We start from the raw sequence: 25647 nt of genomic DNA on the forward strand, positions 1-25647 counted from the left end.
CATTCCCCCGAGGACGTCTCTGAGGAGAGTTTATCACGCAACCAAAGCTGTCAGGTGATGAAAATCCATTAAGACCGTATGTGTTGCCTCAAAAGCTTGTGTCCCATTAGAACGGAAGGTGGAAAGATGGTCCATTTTATGTTTTACCCTTTATCGTGTAAAATAATTGTGCCTGCTGAGTAGTTTTCACTTAAACTAATTGCTTCGCCGCTGTTATGCTCGGACGTAATGGTGCCTTAATAGTAGTCTGCCTTAGCAGATGTTGCAAATGTTGAATACACCCAGCAGAACTGTGCACGATGAAGAAAAACAGATATATGACATGTGGAGGACTGTGTCTTGGATGCTACATGTGTATTTAAGCATAAAATATATATTTCAAAGTATGTCGTAGAACATGAAATGGCAATATTGCAGCAAAAAAGTTTGTAAGACTTGACTGGTTACGTTCCTTTTTTTATATTATATTTTTTTTAGTATCATTTAAATTAAATCACATTCTATATTACACAAATGCACAGACAGTTGCTTGAATTAGTTTAAAACTCATTTTAACTTCCAACTTATTCCATATGTTTAATTAAAATATATGTAATTATTATGACATTTTAATATATTATATATCTATTTGTAATTTATAAAAAAATGTTTTGCATATCTAGAAGAATTTTTTATTTATATACTTGCATATTTGAAGTTCTATGCTAATGAAAACATATATTTGACTATCAATTATGAAATTATTTAGTGTTTCTCATCATATCGCTGTTGTTGTCTTCTAGAAAAGCAAAACGCCTGGAATATTAATTTAGATGGAATTTTCAGCTTTGCATCATAAAAGAACCTGTGCTCAAATTATTGTAACACATTGCCTTTGATTGCTTACTGCTTAAAGGCACTCTCATGTTGGCCAGAAATAACTGTACACACATAGTCTATTTCCCTCAGGTTGTGTTCGATCGGAGAAGAACTTGTGGTATCAATTAGACAGTGAATTATATTGGCACCAAGTTGCATCAGCCATCATCCCACGGGCTCGTCTTCGCTCCGTCTGACAGGCCTGACATTGAAATTCACAACAAGCCTTGGTCACTCGGTTCCTGGCTGGGGAATTAATGCAAAAACTTCCCAAAATGTGTCAAACTCGGACATCAAAGTGCCCTTGAAGCTGTGCATCACGCAATGCTTTTTCTGTCAACAGAGGTCAACGTCGCAAAAATGACTCGAACGGCAATCTACGCTACCGCTGTCTTGTCTTCTTCGACGTTATCCCCCATGTGGAACCACCCCGTCATCTGGACCCGACCTCCGCAGCGAACTTGTCAGACAGTTCAGGTCGACACAGCAAGCATCTTTTCAGCAAACACGCAACACTCCCATAGCAGCCATCGGCGGAAGTCTTTCTGTAAAAGGTCACTTCATGCCCGAACGACATGCACGATTCATTCTACGCTGGATTTTCTTCCCAACATTCCAATAAATATCCGTTCAGTCTATTAGGCAGCGCCTGTCCGTGGCTGTTTCAGACCGGCATCAGATGTTCAAGCATCAATGACACATTGATTTTGAATTACAGGGTATGTTCATTGTCTAGAGGGGGAGGCAATGATCTGATAAGACTGATCCACTTACATCATCCGACTGACATCGAGACAGGCCTTTGGAATATTTCAAAGTGAATATCTCATGAATGGAAAGCTCTGTTTGGCAGAAATTCCAGTACGGCGTCAAACAGATATTAGAAATGGTTGCTAAAAATGTGGTATGATGCTGTCTGTGTTTGCAGCAATTATATTAACGTCCAACCACATCAACCGCGGGGAGAAATGGGCTCCAAGTAATGTAGTAAACGTGCCTCGCCATGAAAGAAACGGTTTGGTCCTCTTTTGTTGCCACTTTAATATTTAATGGAAAATCACCTGCTTTGATCTGCTCAAATCATCCGTAGAGAAAACGATACGCGAGATTTAGCCAAACATCTGCGTAGTAAACATTTGAGTCAATATTCATTATTTACTGCTCGTATTAAAACAGACCAAAACAAAATTAAAAGTTGGACCTCGGCCATGCATACAGACAATAATGAACAATGATAATTATTGTTAATTCGATTGTGGCTTTTAGAGAAACTGTGAACATCTGCTGGCATCCAATACGGATGGAAGTTAGCTGGTTGCTTTCTATACATATTCTATACATATATTATGTATATATATATATATATATATATATGTTAATCAAGATAAAGGTCATATATATGAATGCTTTATTGACTTTAAAAAAGCTTAATTTGACAACAAGGACTATTTTACAAACTTATTGAAAGTGGCATAGGTGGTAAATATATGATCTTATTAAATCAATGTACACTGAGAGTAAATGCTGAATTCAAGTGCTGCCTTACTTTTTTACTGCGAGATCATGATTCGCGGCAGTGCTCACCCGTAACTTGCCTAGGCCGGTCAGGGTCGTGTCGCTTGTCGTGATACGGCGAAGCTCAGTGGCATTTCGTATAGGAACCCCATCTGTCAGTTCAACACTTTGTCGAGAGACCGACAGAAAGTGAACGTCTTGGAGGGAATCCTTGCCAGGTTCCTCAGCCCAAAAGATGAATGAATGGGAACAATTTCATTGGCGTTTTAAAAAGAATAATCTGAGTTGATCAAACCCCATCTGTCGGTTCGACACAACGTCTTGTTCCCTCCATCAGTGAACTGAGGTTTCATCTGTAACCAAGACGTTCTTCACATGTCACCACATGTTGTCATTTCATGGGTTTTTACATGTGATTCCGTTGGTTTTTACATGGGTTTCACACAAAAATGTTCCAAAAACACAAATTTCACATTCATGTACATGCTAAACACATGTTCTACACATGTGAGAAACACATGTCTTTTCTGTACACACACACACACACACACACACACACACACACAGATACAATATGCCTATATGTATTTACGCATCAATTATTTTGGTTGGTGGTGGTCTTATTTTTCACTGAACAAAATTGGTATAATTTCAATTTTTCATAAAATGCCAAAAAAACGGTTTTAAAAAACTCTTCAGAGGTCTGGATAGAAGGCAGTTCAATATCACAACATCTGTCCAGGGCCTAAACAATGACAATCAAACTGATCTCAGATCAACAGCAGAAAGAAACAGAGCAACAGTATGCTTTTGTAACACGTTCCGGGCTTAAAATCTCATAAGCCGATTGTTTAAGATTTAGCGGTGCTCTGTAGACCCTCAACACTCTTCCGCTGCCAAGTCTGATCTGTTTTTAGTTTCAGACCTTAGACCTGAGTTATGGTTGGAGCTGGCTGGGAGTGTATGCATTGCAAAGCAGAAAGGATCTGGAAGTCGTCCAAACACAATGGGCTTATTGGGTGACTCTGCGCATCTGATACTAATTTAGGCTGAGATTTAATAAAAAGAAAAACTGAATGTGTTGTTGCAAAGGTAACCGGTTGCGGTTCTTACAGAGCCTCATTAAATGTAATGACACGCTGAGCCGGTGGGCTTACATTGTTTGACGTTGTGTGATTTGCAGTTGTAATCGCCGGTAAAGCGGACTATATATGGGGTCAAGCGCTGAAGGTGTGTTCCGCATTTTGTGTTTTACAATGTGCAATCACATACGCCTGCGGTGCTCGTCTCTGTAATTCTGATTTGCAACTATTGACTATACAGCACAGATCTGATTAAATTGCACGTAATAAATGCTTTACGATGTATAATTATTGTAGGTCAGATGTAGACACTTAAGTTTGAAAATCTGACGGTAAATATTCTATAGATCTCTGTACTCTGTGTATACAATATAAATAATTTGGCTGTTTTACTTTTCTGGCAATTCCCAGTTATTTATGTCAAAGAAACTACATAAGAAAGAAAAACCACAAATGAGATCGCTTTCATATCTCAATTATTCTCCTATAGACATCAAGAGCAAGTGGAAACGTTTGCTGAAGTCTCATCTGTGTCTCAGATATGGTCATGGTAACACTTTTCATTAAGGTACGCTTCATAAAGCATTTGTAAATGTGTTCATTTATGTTTAATAAGTCATTTACAAATGCATTATAAAGCAGTTATAACTGTGCAAATAAAAAGGGATTCCGTTTTTAACTCATGTTATAAATGCTTAATAGATGTATTTAATCATTATTTGTTTGTAATAGGCTGTCAGACTGGATACTGTATGGTGTTATGTAGGTTTTTCTTATTATCGTATATGCACTTTCATGGGATGTCAATACTTCTAAATATATGATTCACATCAAAGATGTAGCCTGTGAGCAAGCATTCTGTTTCTACAATAAATAATGAATAAATGTTTTCTGCTTTTAACTTTTCGAAGTAAAGAATCATTAATAAAACATCGTAAACAACAAGTTTACAAAAACCTTTGTGCATTTAATGTTAAAAAAAGCGATCAAAAGTTTAATGAATATATCTTGGTAGGCAAGAAAAAACGGCTTTGGTTAAGCATCATGATCTGAAGGCATACTGGACCGTAAGATATTAAGAATCGGATCAGGTAAGCAACATGGTTTGAAAAGTGACATAAGATATGAAATATACAAAAATAAGAAAAAAAACAACATAACACATTACAGTCTCCAGTCGTACAACCTATTTTGCAAACAACATCAAGATAATAATGAATCTGCTTTTGATTCAAGTAAATAATGAATAAATACACTTATTAAGCATTTATAACATTATTTCGGTAGAATCCCCCTTTTTGTGTCTTTCATGTGAGTTTGAGAAGAGATGTCAACAACGTGTCAAACTGAGCTCAGATTTGTCCCGTCTCAAATCAAAGGTCAACATTATTGAAGATCTCAATATCAACTCAAACATTTCTCATTCGTTTACCTCTACAATCTAAATTCATTTTCAGCCTCTTCGTGTGTTTGTTTCTATTTTTATTCCTCCTAAACGATTTTACATCTGAAACTTTGTTGATACACAACTGAGAACTCCATCAAATCTCCTGCGCTATGAAAGAGCAATAAAATGTTCCTCTAGGTAGTAAAACGGGTGTAACTCACAGCAATCTCACAAACTGAGAGTTCTCTAATGATTCCCCGTTGCTTTTATAGTCGCCCCAAACTTGTCATTTTATGGAACACATCTGTGACACTAAACTGGGCTATTTTCCCATCAGGCCGTGCTGCTATGTGAACAGCATCCACCGCACAGGGACTGCGGAGGGCCGGCTGTGACAGCGGGCTTCAGGTTTGGAGGGATCTTGTAAGTCTAAAAATAACCGGAGAAGCTCCACATCCATGAAGGAGTGTGGGATAAGTGAGCTGGTGTCAGTGGTGTGTTTATTGCGGTCTGGTCCGCAGGGGACTGGACTCGCTCATTTGTCAATGTAGGACTCACTCACTGCAAAAATGTTTTGACTTGTGTTTATCCATTCAGAAGACAAGCAGCGTTTCCAAGGAACGTGTCCTCCACGCATGGCCACCGTCTGCTTTCAAACTGAGAAAATTTGTGTCATCTGACTACTAAAAGGAGACTTTTTCGGTTTAAAAGAGAGAAGTTTGAACTGCAAGCTCATCAAAACTGTGGAGCATTAAAAATATAACTTTGAGAATTATGCTGTGACCAAATGCAAAATTAAAAAGTGTATGTTATGGGAATTGTATTTGTTTCAATGGAAATAACTTTATTGGTCATGTGTTGGTTTCTGATGGTGATGCCTGATGGGAACACCATTAAATAATAGGATCTGAAACAAACCACATAAAGATATTTTCCAATGGTTTTAATGTTAAACAGTTGATGGTTGATAATGTCATTTACACTTTGCAGTTGATGGGAAATCTGTGTTTCTGACCAACCTGTGTTACCTTCAGAAGAGCAAAGTTATTCCTCCTCTCCAGCACAGAAGAGCGCTCCTCCGAGAGAGTCTTTTATTTTTAGTCCAAACGCAGTCAGACTCCTCTGAAGCTTTTGTTTCGTCTTCACACCCCTCAGCCTGTTGTTCACATTGTTAACACGGACATTTTTCTGAACAAACGAATGATACGGAAGTCATTTTGGAAGAGTTGGGTTGAATTGTACGATGCGTGAAAGGCTCTCGTCTTTCCTTCAAGTCTTTGTCAAATTGATATCGATTTGTCTCCGTCTGTAGAAGAACTGTACAAGAAAGGCATGAACACAATTACCTCCGTCCTTTGTACGATTTGCTTTGTTCTGTCAAATGTTTCTTCTCTACGACAGTATAAATCAAAGCAGCAGGGGTTTAAAGTACTCACCTGCAACAAATCATTTCAGATCCGCCCCGGGGGTTGAATGTTATTGACTTCAATTAACTCCTGAGAATGTGACTGTGAAAATCAAGCTGTGATACGGCAACTCGTGGCATCGAAAAATATCTGCTGACCTGGCTGCCTTTTCTATTTCTCTAAGGGTTTTATTGGGTGATTCAGCTATTTGCATAATTAAATATAATTGTTTCTTTAGGCTTAATGGTGCGCTCCGTCACACTGTTTATGGATGGAGTGTGACTTGAGAGTTATCATGCTTTTAAATATCCACTATAGCGTTGTGCTTATGGATATAAGAATAGCACTGTGGGGGCGGTCAGGTCCTTTATGCAGAATATACTTTTTTTAATAGGTGCTCAGGCGGATTCAGGCTCAAAGCTTATTAACATTAACAGAAAGTGTATGAAAATGTACTGTAAATGAAATGTCTGTCAATAATCAAGCCATATTTTCATTATAATCCATACTGTATGCTTATGCAAATTAAACAAAAAGTTTAGTAGAAGTTATTGAATATATTTGTACATCAGGTTTATAGAACAAGCAAGATCGTTGTTGTAAATAATATCTAATATCAGCAGTCTCCCGTTGAGCAAGCCAACACGGCCCTGTGGTGAGGAACCTTACTCCAATCAAACCTCGGCAGAAACCAGACCCAGGCGGGAGGACCAGTTCTTCTCAGCTGCACTCACTTACTTTAAATAAAAGTTACTGAGTAAATGTTTATGAATAACAGGGAGAGATTGTTAGTTGTGATTTAGGAAATTTCATTTGTTGAAACTGTTTAGGGCTAATTTTGTCTTATTGTGAGACCGATATCAGACAACAGAGGAATGTTACAAGCCGGGAAAACAGTTATGGCATAATGTCATTGAGTGCAACATGGTTTGTCTGTTTTTATGTGCTGCTATACGTCCGCCATATTGGAACAGTCAAAGCCGGTCTCTGAACATGCGAGAGCAAGTTGACTATGCAGCTGGAAGTGAATTTACATATATACATATATGACACACATATATCAAATATCAAATATCACATGCTGTTGTGTAAAGCAGAACATGAAAGTTTTAGCAAACACGTCATTTAAAAGTGAGTATAGTTTTAAAAACTGTAATATAAAAAACTTTAATTTAAAAACACGCAACAACAGCAACTGAATTCTTGACCGTTACAAGATGGCGGACCCGTCGACGTGTATGGAGTGGACAAACATGGCGTCTATGTCTACATATGGAACAACATGTGGGTGAGTAAATAAATAATGACAGCAAGGTTTCTATGTTTTGTCTTTTATTGGTGAGCTAAAATTAATCCTAGATCCAGATTTAGCAACTAATATTATCCGTTCAAGCATAAAGCCATAAAGTTGATAATTTGTTGATGAAGAAACCATGGTTATTTCAATTCAGAACCCCTTGGAGCACTGAGTTAAAAATTACATTTCTATACTATGACTCTGGATGAGTTGGTCTGAACTTCCAAAAGCAGAGCCGTCACCCTCATCGTCCTCTTTGAGTTGTGAACAATGGCACGTCTTCTCCCATCTCTGCGTTCAGCTCAGCTAGTTTTAATATTGTATGATAGTGCTCTTCTGTGTCCACGTCATGGCACATTAACGGCGCAGGACTTTGTGTACAGCTCGAGGGGAACGGCGAGAATAAACATCTGTCATTTGTTTACATCCGTCTTCCTCTGACTGAACTGCTTCCTACATTTTTTTAAATCAACATATCTTGTGCTACAAAGGCCTTCGGCATAATATCTCTGAGTAAGTCCTTCAGTTTTTGCTTTATTCTTTACTTAAAATTAAGCGTCAAGCCTGCTTTCCTGTAGCTCAGTGGTAAGAGCATTATGTTAACAACGCAAGGTTGTGTGTTGAATCCCAGGGGATTGCAGATACCTATGTATAAATGTATAGGATAATGCCATGTGAGTCGCTTTGGATAAAAGCGTCTGCCACTTTAAATGTTTTAAAACCTAAAGATTATTTTTTACGCTATTTATAATAATACTACTCTAAAAGTGACAAAAGTGACAAAAGTTACAAATGTGACAGATAAATTAAAAACTTATATATTCAAATGCGTTTAATATGCATGAATTATGCATACATATTAATGCTTATGCAGACAAAATTTATGTTTTTTGTGCTTTGCCTGTTTCACGTCTCATTTTTTTCTCACATCTTTTTTTGCATATTAAAATATTTCAAATCATTATTTGTAACTTAACTCATTAGGTCACATCAATTATTTAAATTGTTTGGCAAGCAGCCAAATAATAAACATAAACTGTACATTCACCCGGTCTTTATCCTAAAATAAACCCATTTGCGGTGATGCTGGAACTTGTATGTTTATTTTGCAATATTAAACAGCTTGCATGTTTGCATTTGAACATAAAAATTTGAATGACATGAATTATAACCAAGATCTCAAATAGAAAACCTCTTTTTCTTCAGATCTTGCTGGGAGGCAAAAGGCCCTCAGAGAGCAGATGTGTAATCTAAATCTAATCTGTGCGCCTTTGTACATCTGCAGACCAGATATGGACCATTTCCGGAAGATTGTGTTTCGTCTTCATTCTTAAGATGCAACCATTATTTCAACTTATAATACTGCTGCTAAAGCATATTTACATATATCAAATGACTCACAAAATGTCCTGCAATGCAATATTGAATGTAAGAATGTTTGGCTGTTTTGGGGAAGCCAGTGATTTATTCAAACAAAACTATTAAAATGTTTGCTTCAATGCTTTCCTGTAGCTCAGTGGTTAGAGCATGGTGCTATTAATGCCAAGGTCGTGGGTTGGATCCCAGGGGATTGCACATAGGCAGAAACAAATGAATAGTGCAATGTAAGTCGCTTTTGGATAAAATCGTCTGCCAATTGTGTAAATGTAAATGTAATCGTGTTGGCACATTGTGGGAAAAGTGAAATTACATTTTGGACAGTTTCATTGGATGCAGACGCCTGGCCTGAAGTTAACTTCCAGTCTGTGTTTGGTTATAATATAACAGTTTATTTTATGTTTAATTTAAACTAATAGTAATTTAAATAATAATTGTATTGTATATTAATTGTATTTAATTCATTTTAAACTACTCAACTGTTATTGATTCTTCGCGGAGGTCTACCAGAAGTGAAGTTTGGGCAACATAACGTTTGTTTACGTTGTTGATGCTGAAACCGTCTATTAACACATTTTCATGATTTAAGGTACAAACTGTTGCCACACGTGATTATTGACAACTGTTGAAAAATGTTCTCTAGAAAATTCAACCTGATCTCATAGGAACTCGTAACTATAAGGTGGAAATTTGTATGAATTTTTCCGATGAGAATAATACAAAAACATATGATTATTTAAAAAAAGCCATTCTAACCTCCCCAACCCCACTTTTAAACCTGACCGTCACTGTGGCGAGGAAGGCGGGACAAGAGCCGTGACGCGGGGCCGGTGGCGTGAGTGATAAGTGAGAGAGGACCGGGCCCGGACATATGTTTAGTTTGTGTGTATGTTTTATGGCCGGCAGTCTACGTGAGGTGGCTGCCGGTTACTTCCGTGTCTACTGTTTATTTAATTAAAGTTTTATTGTTTGAATGTTCGCCGGTTCCCGCCTCCTTCCTTCCCTTCTATGGAACTTTATTACAGTCACTGACGCAAAAGTTTATCGTACTGAAACGTACAAATAAGATCTTAGAACTGCGTGAATTAGTTACGAATTCTCACGTGATCTTGTTTTGAGTTGAAGTCTGAAATTCTTGTATTTTTAACAGTGAAAGTCATTGTTCAATTTATTTTCTAGACAATGTTCAGTTAGTGTTTTGTAGCCACGACAGATATTGACTTTCAAAAATAAACCTACTTTGAGAAATATGTTCAGTGTAGTAAGCGTGACAAGCAGCACAATCCATGTAAATAAATGCAATTTTTTCCCTCAAGAAATGCCTCTTGCATAATTTACAAACAGATATCTGCCTTTGTTTTGCGATTGCAATGTGCGTGCAGAAAAACAACCAGTTTTTTGTTTTTCTCTGACCGTGAATGTGACAGCTCAACCACCCACATTTCTGGCATACTTACCTCTTCACCACCTCTTCAGAATCAAAACAAAAAAAACCTAGCCCACTCCATCTAAAATCCATTCAAATCTGTTTGTTAAATGAAACCCTTGAATCTTTAACGTTCCTTTATCGAATCATCGCAACGCTACCGTGGTTGTGCTTTTCATACTAAAATCCGTCATGGGAAAATCTGTCACTCAAGTACAAACCAACCTTTTCAATAACATTCCGTTGAGCCGGCGAGATGACCTTTTTTATCTCGTTTCAGAAGCTGACAACTTTTTCCATGACAGCAAACAGTAAAATGGCTAACTTGAGCGGTTGATACGATTATCAAACGCGCCGCTGTTTGTAAAAACTCTGACAGCGCTTATATTGAAAGTCAATGAGCTTGGTGATGGGAAACAGCTTGAGCTGCTATTCTTTCGGGTACCGGAGGAAGACCACTGTCACGAAGCCTGCGTCCTCCTGCGAGACAGGTGAATCTTCTAGCGTTGAAGGCCATTAAAAATATGGAGAGTGACAGCGGCTGTAACAGAAGTCATTAGCACACACACACTAATGATGGCTGGGTGTAAGTTAGGAGGCCATCACAACTGTTGCTCTGACACATGGAGACACGCTCTTGTATTTAAAAAAAACATGGAAACAGAGAGCGGAAGAGAGATGGAGGTAAATAAGGCTCTTGAGAGGTATAAAACGATGCAGTAAACCTTCAAATGAACCGATGCCTGTGTCTATTCCTGCCTCTGGTTTGTTGAGGGAATTAATGATGAGTTTGGGGAATAAAAAAAAATCAGTCATTACTCACTTTCATTTCGTCCGACCAATTTTTGTGAAAATTAATCTAGAAATGTCTTACTTATCTGTATATTAGCAGCACAATCTCACGGCGATTGGTTATCTTTCAGGAGGTGGCTTATTCATATACACCTGATCTGAATCGTATATGTGGTTGGGTTTAGGGGGCCTAATAAAAATCTTTTATTAATTACATTCTTGTTTGTTTCACATCATGTGAATTCAACAAATTCCTGTGGGATCAGACTGCATAGGACAAACTTGAAATCAAACTCATAATCCCCTGCAGCTCTCGAATACTTTCATACATAACATCAGCATGCCAAGACACATCATCCTAGCTTTTATGTTTGATTTAAATGATAAAGGTTCTTATTTGGGACATATGAATGTTTAATCTTGATCTTTTTTAGTTGGAACATATAGGCCTGCTTTCACAGACAAGGTTTAAGGCTAGTCCCAGACTAAAATCAATGTGTCTTAACTGAATATGACTTGCCCAGAAATATCTCAAAATATATCAGTGCCATTATTTTGTCTCGAAATGCACACCAGGAAAGGTATTTTTAGAAAGGCAACATAAATATCTTCATTTAACCAAGGCAACATCCTGGTTTAAGCTAAACTGTGGCGTAAATATTTTATCTAAATCCTTTCTGATTTAAAGCAAATACAGTATATGTTGAATCCAATCTTTTCTTCATCATGGTTAAAAATACACGTTATCAAATGGGTTATCAGATGCAAAGTTATTCTGCAGAATGAAAGAGACACTATATATACAGGACAGATCTACAATATCACAATAAATATATATTTATAACGGATATTCCCTGTTTCATTTCTAAATTAACTTTTTTTCTGTAATGTGATGTTTTTACTGTATTTTATTCACTGTATTTATTGTAAAAAATAACAGTAAAATTAGTTTTTAAGTCGTTTTTTCAGTGTACTATTGCTTCTGGTTTTCACATTATAGTTCTCAGAAATCCTGCAAAATATCTATGATACGAGTTTTCCCTCATTTAAAACAGACTATTATTACGTTTAATAGCGATTAATTGCATCCAGAATAAAACTTTGTGTTTACGTAATAAGATGTGTCTGTGCACACAGTGTATACGATAACATTATAAAAATATACATAAACATTTATTTATGTTTAGTATTTTTCTTAAATATATGCATTTTTTTTACAAAATGTAATTTGTAAACACAAACTTTTATTGTTGATGCAATTAATTGCGATTAATCATTGAACATCTCTAACTTTCTTAATATATTAAAATAGAAAGTCAAATGACACCATACAGACATTTTCCTCAGAACTACAGTCAACAGCATTAAATATAAATCGTGAACATAAGACATGAATCTGGAAAGGAGGACAGTTTCCAATAATGATTGAAAAACTCACTGAATTAAATTTTTAATCAATAACATATTTTAACAAACCCTAAAATGAGTAAATGGAACACAGTCATTATAAATCTTTAAGAAAACACAAGGCTGATGATATTTTGACCTGGCGTCAGGACGATGGCCTTTGGCAGATCACACCACGGTTCACCAGAGAGCCATTTCAAACACAAGATCACGTGAGCCAATCCTCAAAACCATAAGAGTGACCTTTTGGATAAAAACCTCGTATCTTGCTCATATCTGTGGTGTGACATCATTCAACACACCAATACACAGCATCCAATGCTCATTAGTGACTCCAGACCTCTACATTTACAGCCGTGCGCCTCGTCGTCTCATTTAACGTCAGCGGATGGCAAATAAAGCAGCGTGTAGGCATCTTTAAAGAGCCGAGGACTTGACACGACATCCGTGTGAATCTGCAAGAGACACATGAATTGTGACAATGACTGTCCACTTAGTTAGATGTGTATGAGGGATTTTATCAAGCACTCAACATTGGCCGCGGTCTCTTGTTTCTTTGTATTTCAGTGCAGCCACGCCACAAATGTGACTTTTCCACTTGACTGAGCTCTCTAATAGTCAGTCCTACACGAGGAGCTAAAGCCTTGTAATTTCCACATAGCTTGTTAGAGTTTTCTCCATCCTTTCGGGTTTTTTCTCATGTTTTACAGAAAGCAGTGGATGGAAATTCTGTTGATAAGCGCTTTGTAGAAACGGTGACACTGACTTTAGGTCGGTGGATTCAAACTCATAATATGCTGCAATCATTTCATGAAATGTATTTATTTTTTATTTTAAGATAAAGCTATGATGTTTAAATATTCTCACCCGTTATTATTAGTTTTCAATGTGGATACATGCTGTCTTTTTCATGGAACAACCATCTAACAATTGTATTTATCATATTTGATGTGTTTTGATTGCTATAAAGGTGCTTTGTCAATATTAAATGTAATTATTATTTTTTGAATCAACGTTTCATTAAAGCAATAAGGCACTATTGTGTGTCACTTCTAAGAATTTCAACAAAATCAAACCTAACGAGTGACAAAAAGTCATCCAACAGCAATGTGAAACACTGACAACACGACAAGACACATGAGACTAAGAGAAACTAAGAGAAAAATCCAGGTCATCGCAAACATTTTTTTATTACTTTTCCTAAATACATGTCATCAAATTACTGTTGTGTTGCTTAAAAGTGAAGCTGTAATCTAAAAAAAATAAAGATATATTTTCTGTTATTTTCACCTGTTTCTTTAGTTTTCATTTTTTGAAAATACAAATATTTATTTTTAATTTGTGAGAAATGTTGTTAGTAGATCAAAGAATAAAAAACAAAATGATAATGATCATTTTACCTAAACACATACCTATAAACATTACGGTAAATAAAACTGAAAATACTTTTGAAACGGCCCGTGGCTGTATGATATACTGTAGATCCTCCAATTGTTGGCAACTACAAAACCACCTCTTGGCACAACAGTGCTTTTTATTTTAACTCCATACATCCTTTGCCAATGTACACAAGCTTTACACGGCATTCACAAACCTGTACAAAGAGTTCATTGAAAAAAGATCGACAGATCCAGGCCCATTTATTTCACAGAAGCTTTTATGACGAAATATTAAGTAAATAAACTGTGCTGATAGAATGGAAAAACACTAATATGCACTTCAACACATCAGAATAAAATCACTGACACACCGTGCACATGTTTCCACCGGTAAGTTATCATGTGATCAGTATTCACCTTTTCATGCAGGAATGTCAGATTTTCTTTGATGTGTTCGGCCCCTGTCGCTGTCACGTGAATGTTGGAATGCTGTTCTTATCTCGTCCAACATTTTGGTTTGACCGCGGTTTGGTGTGATGAAACCCTAAGGCACCGAGACTTTTGTTCTGGGTTAAAGGCCGCTGTCAGTAGCCCTTCAGGTGACACACCTGCGTAATGTAACACCTGAGCACATCATAAAAGAAAAACACTGCTTCATAGATCAAATCTGCTTGAGTTGCTAATGTTCCCAAATATTTTCTATTTTCTTTATACCAATGTCTATCTACATGTAAATATGGTTACGCACAGCAGCCCACTTTGTGTTGTTTCATAATTTTAAAGAGTGTAGCATTATCCTTAAATATGGAAAAATGTGAATAAGTATGTGAGAAAGTGTTCTCAATACGAAAAAAATGAAAACCTCTCTCTTTCTCACACAAAGGAAGATATTTGGAAGAATGTAAGTAACCAAACAGATCTCACCCCCCATTAGGGAAAATAAATACTATGGGAGTCAATGGGAGATGAGATCTGTTTGGTTACTTACATGCTTCCTTTGAATTTACAAAAGTTTTGGAAAATCTCAGGGTGAGTAAAGTATGACAGAATTTTCATTTTTGGGTGAATTATCTCTTTAAATGAATGATATATATAACACTGGCGGATGTGTGCTTACTGTATTTGCTAAGTTGTCAAAAAGCCTCAAAGAGCCTTGCGTGACTGTTTGCTAGCGTGCTTTTATAGTGTTTGCCTGTTTTCCCAATGTTATTATGTTAATTATGTTAATATTTTACCATAGAGGACAGACTTAACAAATATTATTTCATCATTTAACTTCACAAAACCCTACAGATACTCATAAAGTCCTCTGGAGAACTGGCCCTCACCTTCAGCAGTAAAGACACAAACTTGTATCCCCTGAAGCAGCACCATTACTCCGATAACTTTTCTTCCTTATTCAGAGAGGCAATGAGTGTAAATCTTTTAAGAAACCATTAAGAATTCGCCTGCTTTCGGACACTGAGCAGATGCACGTTGCCAAATTCTTGAGATGAATGACAGAAGCGCCCTGTAGCGGCAACTCAACAAAGCAGAAGGCACACCCAACAAACAAAAAGCCAAGACATCACATTTATCTTTTCACCCCGTTCCACCCTGACCTTCCACAATAGTGTTGTGTTTGCATTGGTAACCCAGAGCCAGCGTAACGGTGCGCTTACACTCGTAAGAACAGTAGAACTTTGACAGCTCTGAACACAGATATATAACATGAATCCCGGGATCATCCCTGCCAAATATCTGGAAAAACTCAACTTTCTGGAAATTTCTGTAACAGAAACAATCTGGGAAGAAAGGAAGTCCTACAAGAAGCCAGAACAATAAATCATGAGAGCGCTTGAGGAAATGATGTGCGACATGTGAAGACATTAGGCCGCAAAGTTGGTTCAAGTGCACGGCCAGTTCAAGAGGAATTGATCAGAGCTGTTTCAAACTTTAAATAGAGGCGATGGCATCTAATCTAGAAAGGAAGGCCAACGCTCAATTCAGAGGTGCAGTGAAGCAGCTAAAAATATCCGCGGGGCTGGTCTAGCAGACATTGTGAGAAGGCCAAAGCGTTTGAGAGTGACATTGGTGTCCAACCTTGATCACAAAGTAAGAGTGACAAACCAGTCGACCACAGGAACTCTGAAATACGGCGCAGAGTCTACTGAAAGACCATTAAACGTGTGCACACTCGTGAGGAATTTTGGAGTGGACATAGGTCAAAGATCATTTGGTGACCCTTTGGGCTTTAAAACGCACCTTATTACATCCCCAAACTGAATGAGACCTAATGTAATTCCAAACCTGTATGGTTTTCTCTCTTCTGCAGAACACAAAAGAAGATATTTTGAAGAACGTTGGTGTTACGTTCCCGTACAAATATTCTCTTTTGTACGTAAGAGAAATAAATATCAACTTTGGTGTAACGTTGTGAGTGTTGTATGCTCAGAAGTGTTCTCTTTTCTTTTTCTCATCCTTCTCACTCAGATCTCCAATTGGTGACAGGTGCTCCTCATTACTACTCACGTGAAGAATACTGCTTATAAGGACATGGAATCTTTTCATCAGGGAGACTTCTCACCTTATCAAACAACACTGAACCCCATTGACTTACCTTATATGAACACAAAACCACTGAGACGTTTCTCAAAATATCTTCTTTTGTCTTCCACAGAAGAAAGAGTTTAATACAGGTTTACAACATAATATTTCTAAATAAATGGCACCTCAAATTGTGTGTCTTGCTATAAGGTTATATATTTCTAAAAAATTGTGACACCCTTGCACCCTGAACACGTCAGCTGCACCCGGACAACAAGTTCCGCACCAACGACTCCCATTTGCTCTGAAAAATGTAAAAAATCCACTTGCCGATGCCATTTTGATGCATAGCACACAAGGACACCTCTCATCATTTGTCAGCGTAGTTTGTAGCGAAAGCACAAAGGAGCAGCAGTTCATAGGCCAGTCTGGTTATTGAATTCCTAAATGAGCTGGCTGCTGACAAGGGATAAAAATCATGCCATACCGCTGCCTCCCCGAGGCAAACAAGATATGCAGCGGACAGGTAACATGTCAAGCTAATGTTAACACATGCTGCTTGAAAAACTGGACTGCACCAATTACATTGATAGGACGGCACGTTAAAAGTGGGAACTCATTAGCTTGCTCAGGGGAAATAAGATTCAAACTGTTAGTTACATATGACCTTGAATACTAATGCATCAAACAGAGACAGAATGGCAGGATTTAGACAAAATAATATGTGCATGCGGTTAGTGGTGCTTGCAAAAGCAAGCGACCTCATTGATACTGCTATGGGGATTCGTGGAATTTATAACTAAAGCACGACATAACTCACTTCACGGTATTTGTGCCACAACCTTGAATGAGTCCCCATGATGACTTGTTGAGGTAAAGTCTGCAATTTCACTTCATATTTTATCCTAGGCAAGGACAAGACAACACAGGTGAAGTAATTCCAGAGCATGAAGAAGAAAGAAGAGAGAGTAGCCTGGACCAAATCTACCGACTGCAGACCTACCCACCTTGCGATCAACAATTCAATTAATTGAAGACATACTATTATTGCAATGATGTACAACCAGAACACTTTGGCAAAAGAACAGCCACATGCCAAAAACCACCCCAAACCGCCTCCAACATCAAAGAATTGAGATTAGTTTTGCTTAAACACACACCACTAACATAAAAATCCATATATAATTATTTAATAACTGTTGTATTGCTTAGCAGTATTTTATGTCTGAACAAATACAGAGCATGTTTTCTACTATTTTCACCTCTTTCTCCAATTTTCCTTTTCTGCAAATACAAACAATATTTATATTTGAAATTTGGGAGAAATATTGTTAGTAGTTAACAGAATGAAATAAAATGATTGTTTACTTAACACGTACCTATGAATAGACAATTCGGAAAAACTGAAAATAACTTTGAAATTATGCTGTTTCAAAACCTGTAATACTGAAACAACATATGAAAAAAAAAAGGTGTGAAAGGTTATGTGCATGGTTTCTTCAGTGATTTAAATCCAAGTTGTTATGGCATCTTGAGTGATGACAGCAACTTGAATGTTCCAAAATGGCAGATGTGTTGACATGTCGATCGGGCATCTATGTATACATATCTTGTTCGCAATACCCACTTTGTATTAAGTTACACTTAGCAAGATGATTCTGGACAAACCGGTAACTAAATACAAGGTGGAGAACCTTTAAGAACAGTCATCCGATGCAGAGAAAAACCTCATGCATGTATTTTAGCATCCACTCATCAGACAGATGTCACTTGACAAACTCTTGTTTAGAGAGGTCAAGGGTAAGAACTATGACATTTGGGAGAGATGAGTTTCTCCTTCGGACCGGCCAACAGAGGAAAAGAACTGGCAGAAATCTGTCACACACTTGAGGTGTAGCCCAAAGCAAATCTGTCGTGAATGACAGGAAAGAATATGAGAGCGGGCATTTGTGATGACTTGCCCATCACGCCGTCAAACTAGTTTGTCACTTCGGCGGGGACTAAAAACAGGGAGCAAATTAGCCATGAGTAACAACTAATGTATTCCAAACCTCATTCAGGGAAACAAAGCCTTACAGATCTCTGACAGAAGATTCACAGTTCTGCAAGAAACAAGTTTCTCTTTTTATCATTTCGCCCCAGGAGATAAACTCGTTGACGCCCATTTATCACCAACGGCATAGAAAACTGACTTCAAATGCTGGTAAATACACAACGTTTCAGAACTGACCTTGCCAAAAGATGATTTAACTCTCATGTCATCTCTAAAACTATGCACAGAACCAGTCACGACATGGAGTAGCGTGACTCCGCCTCTGAATACTGTTATTGAGAGCAAGCAGAAGTGATATGTTGAAAAGAAATTAAATGTGGAGCGATTTGATCCTCTGAGCGTCTTTGGACACATTTTGGACTGACAAGTGATATCAATTTCAGGGAGTCAGTCTGCACTAGAATTTAATTGCTCACCATAATCTCAACCGCCACAGGCAAACATCTCTCATGAGGGAAACAGAATAGTTAACTTTGAAAAATGTACATGCTTCTTGATGTTTGAGTGGTTAAACATGAATCATACTTGAGAAAACAGACAGGAATGTTTACAAATAAACGATGTATAGTCTTCCAGAACGTTTTATGTGTTAAAATTATATAAAATATACATATAAAGGATCATGTCATTTCAAACCTGCATGACTTTCTTCTGTAGAACATAAAAGATATTTTGAAGAACGTTGGGAACCAAACAACATTGAACGCAATTGATTTCCATTGTATGAACACAAAACCACGGAGACATTTCTCAAAATATCTTCTCTTGGGGTCCACTGAGGAAACTCATGACAATTTTTTTTTTAAAGACGTTACGATAAATGAGGACAGAATGTGTATGTTTTGGTGAAATATCTTTTTTAAGTATTAACATTTTATGCAAGGTGTACCGTTTTAAAAGATGCAAAATATTTCAGCGAAAATGACCAAGAACCACCCATTTGCCAAGTTAAAGCTGCTATTGATGTTTACAGTGTTATTTTTGATCAGTCAGGTGAAAATGTTAGTTTCCTCTTTTCCTTTCAAACATTGATCAAACTGTCTGGAGCTACCCGTGCATTAAAAGGTTCAAAAGCACACCTTCCAGCCAATCAGAATCTAGTATTCAAACAGACTATGGTTTAACTTCTTTTAATAATTGAATTCCATGTTCTACATGTAAAAATGTAAAGTATATAAAGATGCAGAAAGCAGAAGAGATTATTTGCATATTTACAAATGCATGTTAAACACACATGAACTTAAGTGCACAATATTAAAGTACATAGCAACTCAATTACAAACAGACGGAAAATATGTGCAAACTTGTTCGGTCAAGTACAAGACATTTTCTTCATCAGAGTCCATGAAATCCACTGCTGAAAGTCTTTCTAATGCTCTCTAATACTAGACAAACCTAACAACAAATCATTTCAAGTCTGTGTTAGTTTTGACCTGACATGTTAGGGGTGTACACTGTAAATGCATAAATGTTAGTTGCGCAACGTCTCACCGGGTGAGTCGAGAGACTGGTATGTCTTGTATATAGTGAATTACGTAAACAGCCATTCCTGTACCTATGAGACCCTGTTTAGTTCACTCAGACATTTATATTCTCAGTTAAATCTTGTATTTGACAATCTCTTGATTTATAATATAAACAATTGTAACACGATGTTTAAATTACTTTAACTTTTAGTTAAGACATTACACACTTAAAGGGATAGTTCACCCCAAAAAAGAATTTCCATTATTTTCTCACATTCAACAACACTGATCTCCATTGACTCTTATCGTATGAACACAAAACCACTGAGACATTTCTCAAATTATACTTTGTGTTCTGCAAAACATAAATAGGTTATACACAGGTTTTGATGCACATGATGTTGAATATAAAACAATGACAACATTACATTTTTGGATGAACCATCTCTTTAAAATGAGAATCTGAACGTCATTGCAGTTCAGTGCATTGGCAGTGTGCCCCACTGCATGTGTCTCTGGTACCCTTAAGTGACCCATCTCACTGCCTCCTACATCCATTGAGCTTCCTCTGTAGAGGATTTGCCGAATCAAGGCGAGTTCAGGATAAAGGATCAGTTTGTGTACTGAAGTGTAGCAGACTCGCCCCTGAACTGGTATACGGAAGGCATTAAAAGGTTAGAAGGTTTCAGATGGCGAGAGCTCCGTGTGTTTCGCTCTAGCAGAACCTTGCATGTCAAGTCGACTGAAGTTCTCTTGTTTATCAATACGGTGGCATTGTTCAAGTGCATGCCATATTGTCACACAAATAACAGATGGAACAACGTGCATTCGTTTGCATTCTTCAACGCATCGGTGAAACAATCACACCACAAACATTTACATACTTAAAAAAAGAAACGCTGAACGCTGGTCTGCACGTTGCTGGAAGTTCCAGCCAACCGTCACAAGTCGGATGTTTTGTCCTAATGCTGTTTTCCACATGCCAGGGCGACTTCCAGCTTCTCAGGAGATTATTGTAAACGATGGTTAACGGGAAAATGTCAGAGAGACACTTGAGGAAGATGCAAGAGCAGAGCGGATGAAAAGAAAGCTTCAGCCCTGTCGTGAGGTGCGAATGAATGCTATGTGTTACCTGTGCACTCACAAAGGTTCTTTTGAAAAACAAAGATCTGACAGAGTTGTGTTGTTCGCAAATTCACCGCTGACATAGTCATTTAGTTGTCTGAATAGCTGGATACGATTTACAACTTTATAGTTTATAATGATTGAATCATCTTTGTCACCGGGTCTTAAGTACGCGTTTTAAAAAACAAGCTGCTTTTTTATGTCTAGGGGAACAGACACTTGGTTTACAAACTAAAGTTACAAAACATCTCAGTTGGTTTTGTGTCAGAGCCCAGATCTTACATCAAATCTAAAGAGTATATGATGTAGTCTGGATCACATCTTAACTTCAATCTGCATAGTTCTGCATGAGGCCTTGTCACGCAATCTGTCCATTTAACAGATGAATTTTCAGCCACCGAAGGAGTTTGATTGGCATATGACCTTTCACACATTCAAAATAAATAAATACAAAAACTGAAAGGCATTTTAAAAATGTATTTCTCTATAATAAAAATATACTGTTTTTATTTTATCACATAGATCTCACATGATGGATTATGCACACCACAGATATTCAGTTAGTTATTATAAATATACTGTACATGTATTCTATGGTGTAGAAACAATGTAGAATGAAAATGTAGAAACAAACCGGTAATAATATATTATTTTGTATTATTAATAATTTTAATATAGCATAAGAAAGATTTATCTTCAATGTTGTTGTGTGCTCTTTTGATTGTGTGGTGTACAATATTGCAATGCACTCGATTCATTTTGTTTTTATTTACAGCTTAATCGGTACCACATTAAAGGCACAAACATATAAATGTTAACTTATGTACAAATATACAGAATAAATAACTCTCATCTACACTGGTACAAAATAAAGCTATGGTGCTCTTCCATACAATAAAACATTTCAAGGCTCGACACAACAGCTTGTGTGCATATTTTCTCTATATACATATATATATATATATACATATATAATTCAATCCTCTGTCAGAAAATGAAGATAAAACACCCTGCACAACTGTCATGCCCAAAGAAAAGAATCAGATATGATGTGTGTATATGAAAAACTTTTAAACAACATTATTATACAAAGCAGAAGCTACACTCCCCGGGTATTCAAGAGAAAAATTGTATAGTCTGTGCTGCATCACAATATCTGATTGTCATCAACCACCTTTAAATGGTATTTTAAGTAGTGCAATTCTTTTCTCCGTTTCTCCAAGGACGCCCAACAGAGTTTCTGCACATATCTGAAACATAAGCGAGTGGGTTTATACGATAACATTTCTGAACAAACTCTTTAGTTACACGGAGGATTCCAGGTGAGAGGCCAATTTCAGGCACGATAAACGGGCAGCGATGGCCGATCCTATGACTTTACGGTCGAAACACCCGGCGAGGTTTTGTTTAATATTTAATGATCGAACACTGTGTTGGGCACTTTGAAATCACAACCTACCGGATGAGGGAATGTCACTACTAGCATTTAAGGTTCTGTCTGACAAAAATAATGAAAAAACGTAAAAAGCAATGTAGCTACAGATAAACAGAGCTTCATATTGGTCGCATGAATAATTGTGAAGTGCATCTATGATATTCTTATATTCTTATCTACGATGTAGCAAACAAAGAAAATGTAATATTTCCACTGCACAATGAATGTTTGGGTATCAGGAACATGAGCAAAGCCAATCTCGTCCAAAGACAAAACATCACGCCATCATTCATTGCGCTAAATTGTGTTGCAAAGTATAATCCAACAGCTGCAATGTCCAACCGTTTAAAGGTTATGAATCCAAGAACGACCTGAAATGAGACATTGTGCCCTCGTAAAAATATTTTTCTTTCGCTCTAAGGCACTTGCAGTATGAGGTGTATTGTAACAGTGTAATCATCTCAGTTGAAAGATGTTTGATGCTCTAAGACTTCTAAATAGTCTGGCTCTGCATGTAAGTTGGCTTTAAGTTCAAAGTATTCGTTTTTAGTCTGTTCCACCATGAACTTCCTCGGCCTTGCGTACACCAGCGTCTCCATCAGTTTTAGCTCTTGGTGATGGTTGGGGACTTGCATGTCTACAGGCGGCTGAAGATGCGATATGTTTTTTCGGAGGTATTCCGTGAGGCTGAGCTGCTGGAGCTCGCGTTCCCTTTCCAAGATGTTCTTGTACAAGGACGTCGCATCTCCCAAACTGCCAAACTCGGCGGGGTAATCTGTAACGGCCCTGAACTTCACGTTGGTTCCTGTGAGGAGCGATTCACTCTCCTTGTCGAGGATGCTAGGGCAAATATGCTTGGGCTTCTCAGCGTCGTATTCCTCTTGCTCATATTCTTTGTGCTGTGAGCAGTAACTGGGGTTCCTGCAGACCTGAACGATTGGGCTACGGCCAGCTTCATCGTACATGCCGGTTCCTTGCCTCTCGGTTAGGCGGTGGGTGGTCTTTTGGCCGTACATACTGTAATGCAGGTGGATGGGACTGCTCTCACGCGGCTGCTCCTCCACCTGCTTCTTCTTGGCTAGCCTTCGCCGACGGTGCAGCACGAAGACTACAATGCCAGCAGAACAGAAGATGACGATCAGGAGAAGGATGAGAAGACACAGGATGAGCACCGAGAGCGGCACTGCTTCTGTCAGAGAGCGAAAGAAGCCGCTGGTTCCACCTTCTGGAGCGATCGTGACTGGAACACCGTTCTCTGTCGCTCCAGGTAATGAGTAATAGGTGACCAAACCAGGACAGAGGACGTCATGCTTGATGTTTCTGAGCTCAACGCTAGAAAGCTTTCTAGGTGTGTGGCATAAGATGGAACCCATCACGGTGTCCATGTTGAGTTTTTCCACCCACTGTTTGAGGCTGACTAAGTCACAACTACAGTCCCAGGGGTTGTCCTCAAGGTAAATCTGCTCCAGATAATTCAGCTGGTCCAGCACGTTGCTTACGGGCAGGTGCATAAAAAAATTCTTACGTATGTTCAACTTTAACAGGGGCACGTTTCTAAAGATCTGGCCAGGGAGAACGTTGAGCAGATTGTTGTTCAGGAAAAGAAGCTTGAGATTGGTCAAGGGGTTAAAGGACCCCGCCTCGATCTCTTTGATTAAATTGTACTCCAAATACAAATATTCCAGGTTATGAAGACCAAGAAACATTGTGGCGGAAATCTTTTCCATTCGGTTCCCATTGAGGTACAGCTTTCTCAGACTGCTCATACTCAGAAAGGTTTCATTGTCTATGTAGTCTATTTGGTTGTTTGCCAAATTGATCAATTCCAACCTGTCATACGTTACAAAATCATATTTCAAAAGTCTTTGTATCAAATTCCCTGTTAAAACCAGCTTGGTGGGGCTTTGTTCAAAAACGCCTAGATCAGATATCCTTTGAATGCCTCGGTCCTCACAGTGCACTAAAAAACCTACGCTCGGGTGATTGTGACAGGAGCACGTCGACACGCAGAATGTCCCTAGGCCATTGGGAGGTGTGGGGATCTTTGCATCATCTTTTGCTTTAGGGATCTGAACAACCTTGGTGGATGGGGTGACAACCATGTCTAAGGACTTGGACGGCTCCTCGAGGTTGATGCCAGCGTGGAACGGGCAAAGCACGTCTCTTTTCACCTTGGCCAACGGGGTGCCCTTAAGATCACGGGGGCTGTTGCAGATCACATCGCCAATGGACGACTGTGCCCGCATGTTCTCGATCCAGACCTTTAAATGTAAGATTTCACAATCGCACACCCATGTGTTGTCCTCCAGCAAGAGCTCCATAATCCGACCGATGTGCTCCAGGAAACCCACGTAGGGCAGCGTCTGCAGCTTGTTTCCTCTCAGATCCAAATGGGTCAGAGGCACGAAACGGAAAATGTTTGGGGGAAGGAACTCGATGGAGTTGTCATTGAGGATCAGAACTTTAAGACGGACGAGCGTGCTGAAGGCCCCGGGCTCCACAACCTGGATGAAGTTTGTGTCTGCCTGAAGGTATTCCAAACTGACCAAGCCTTGAAACGTGTCCTCCTTCAACATGACCAGGAAATTGCTGTTGATGTGAAGCTTTTTCAGAGAGCCCAGTGAACTGAAGACGCCAGGTTCCAGCTCTTGTATGCTGTTGGCTCCTAGATGCAAGGTCGAGGCTTTCTGGAAAGCATCCATATCCTCTGCACGCAACTCTACCAGGTCGTTTTTGTACAGGTTTAGATGGAAAGACTTATTAGCTGGCACCTGCACCTGAGATATTTTGCTTATGTTTCTCTCCTCACAGTTCATGTATAACTGTCCCTCTTTCTCTTCGCAGGCACACAAAGATTCGCAAGCGCCACCGTAAGATACTCTGGCTTCAATGTCTCCAGAACTGGGTCCGGCAAAGAAGAGGCAAATGTAAATTATCCTGGCCAGCATTTTGTCTCGTATCTAAAAGTCAAGAGAAAGGAAAATAATTAGTGCAGTTATTAGTTATCACACAACAAAAGCAATTTAATATAAAAACACTGAGAAACAGTCAATGGGAAATACTTTTGTAAAAGTTCTGAAAAAACAAATATATATGCACTTTTTTATGCTTTTTAT

General features: G+C 38.2%; 1 protein-coding gene across 1 annotated transcript; it reads right to left on the bottom strand.

Annotated features, from left to right (window-relative positions):
* Nucleotides 1–22242: 22242 nt before the first annotated feature.
* On the bottom strand, nucleotides 22243–25479 carry slitrk6 (SLIT and NTRK-like family, member 6; the record flags this gene model as incomplete). Its single annotated transcript, XM_079461948.1, has 1 exon — nucleotides 22243–25479. One exon carries the CDS (start codon nucleotides 25477–25479, stop codon nucleotides 22993–22995), a length of 2487 nt encoding a protein of 828 aa, XP_079318074.1. The 3' UTR covers nucleotides 22243–22992.
* Between the last annotated feature and the right edge of the window lie 168 nt (nucleotides 25480–25647).

This window comes from Barbatula barbatula, assembly GCF_947034865.1.
Source record: "Barbatula barbatula genome assembly, chromosome: 8".
NCBI lineage: Eukaryota > Metazoa > Chordata > Actinopteri > Cypriniformes > Nemacheilidae > Barbatula > Barbatula barbatula.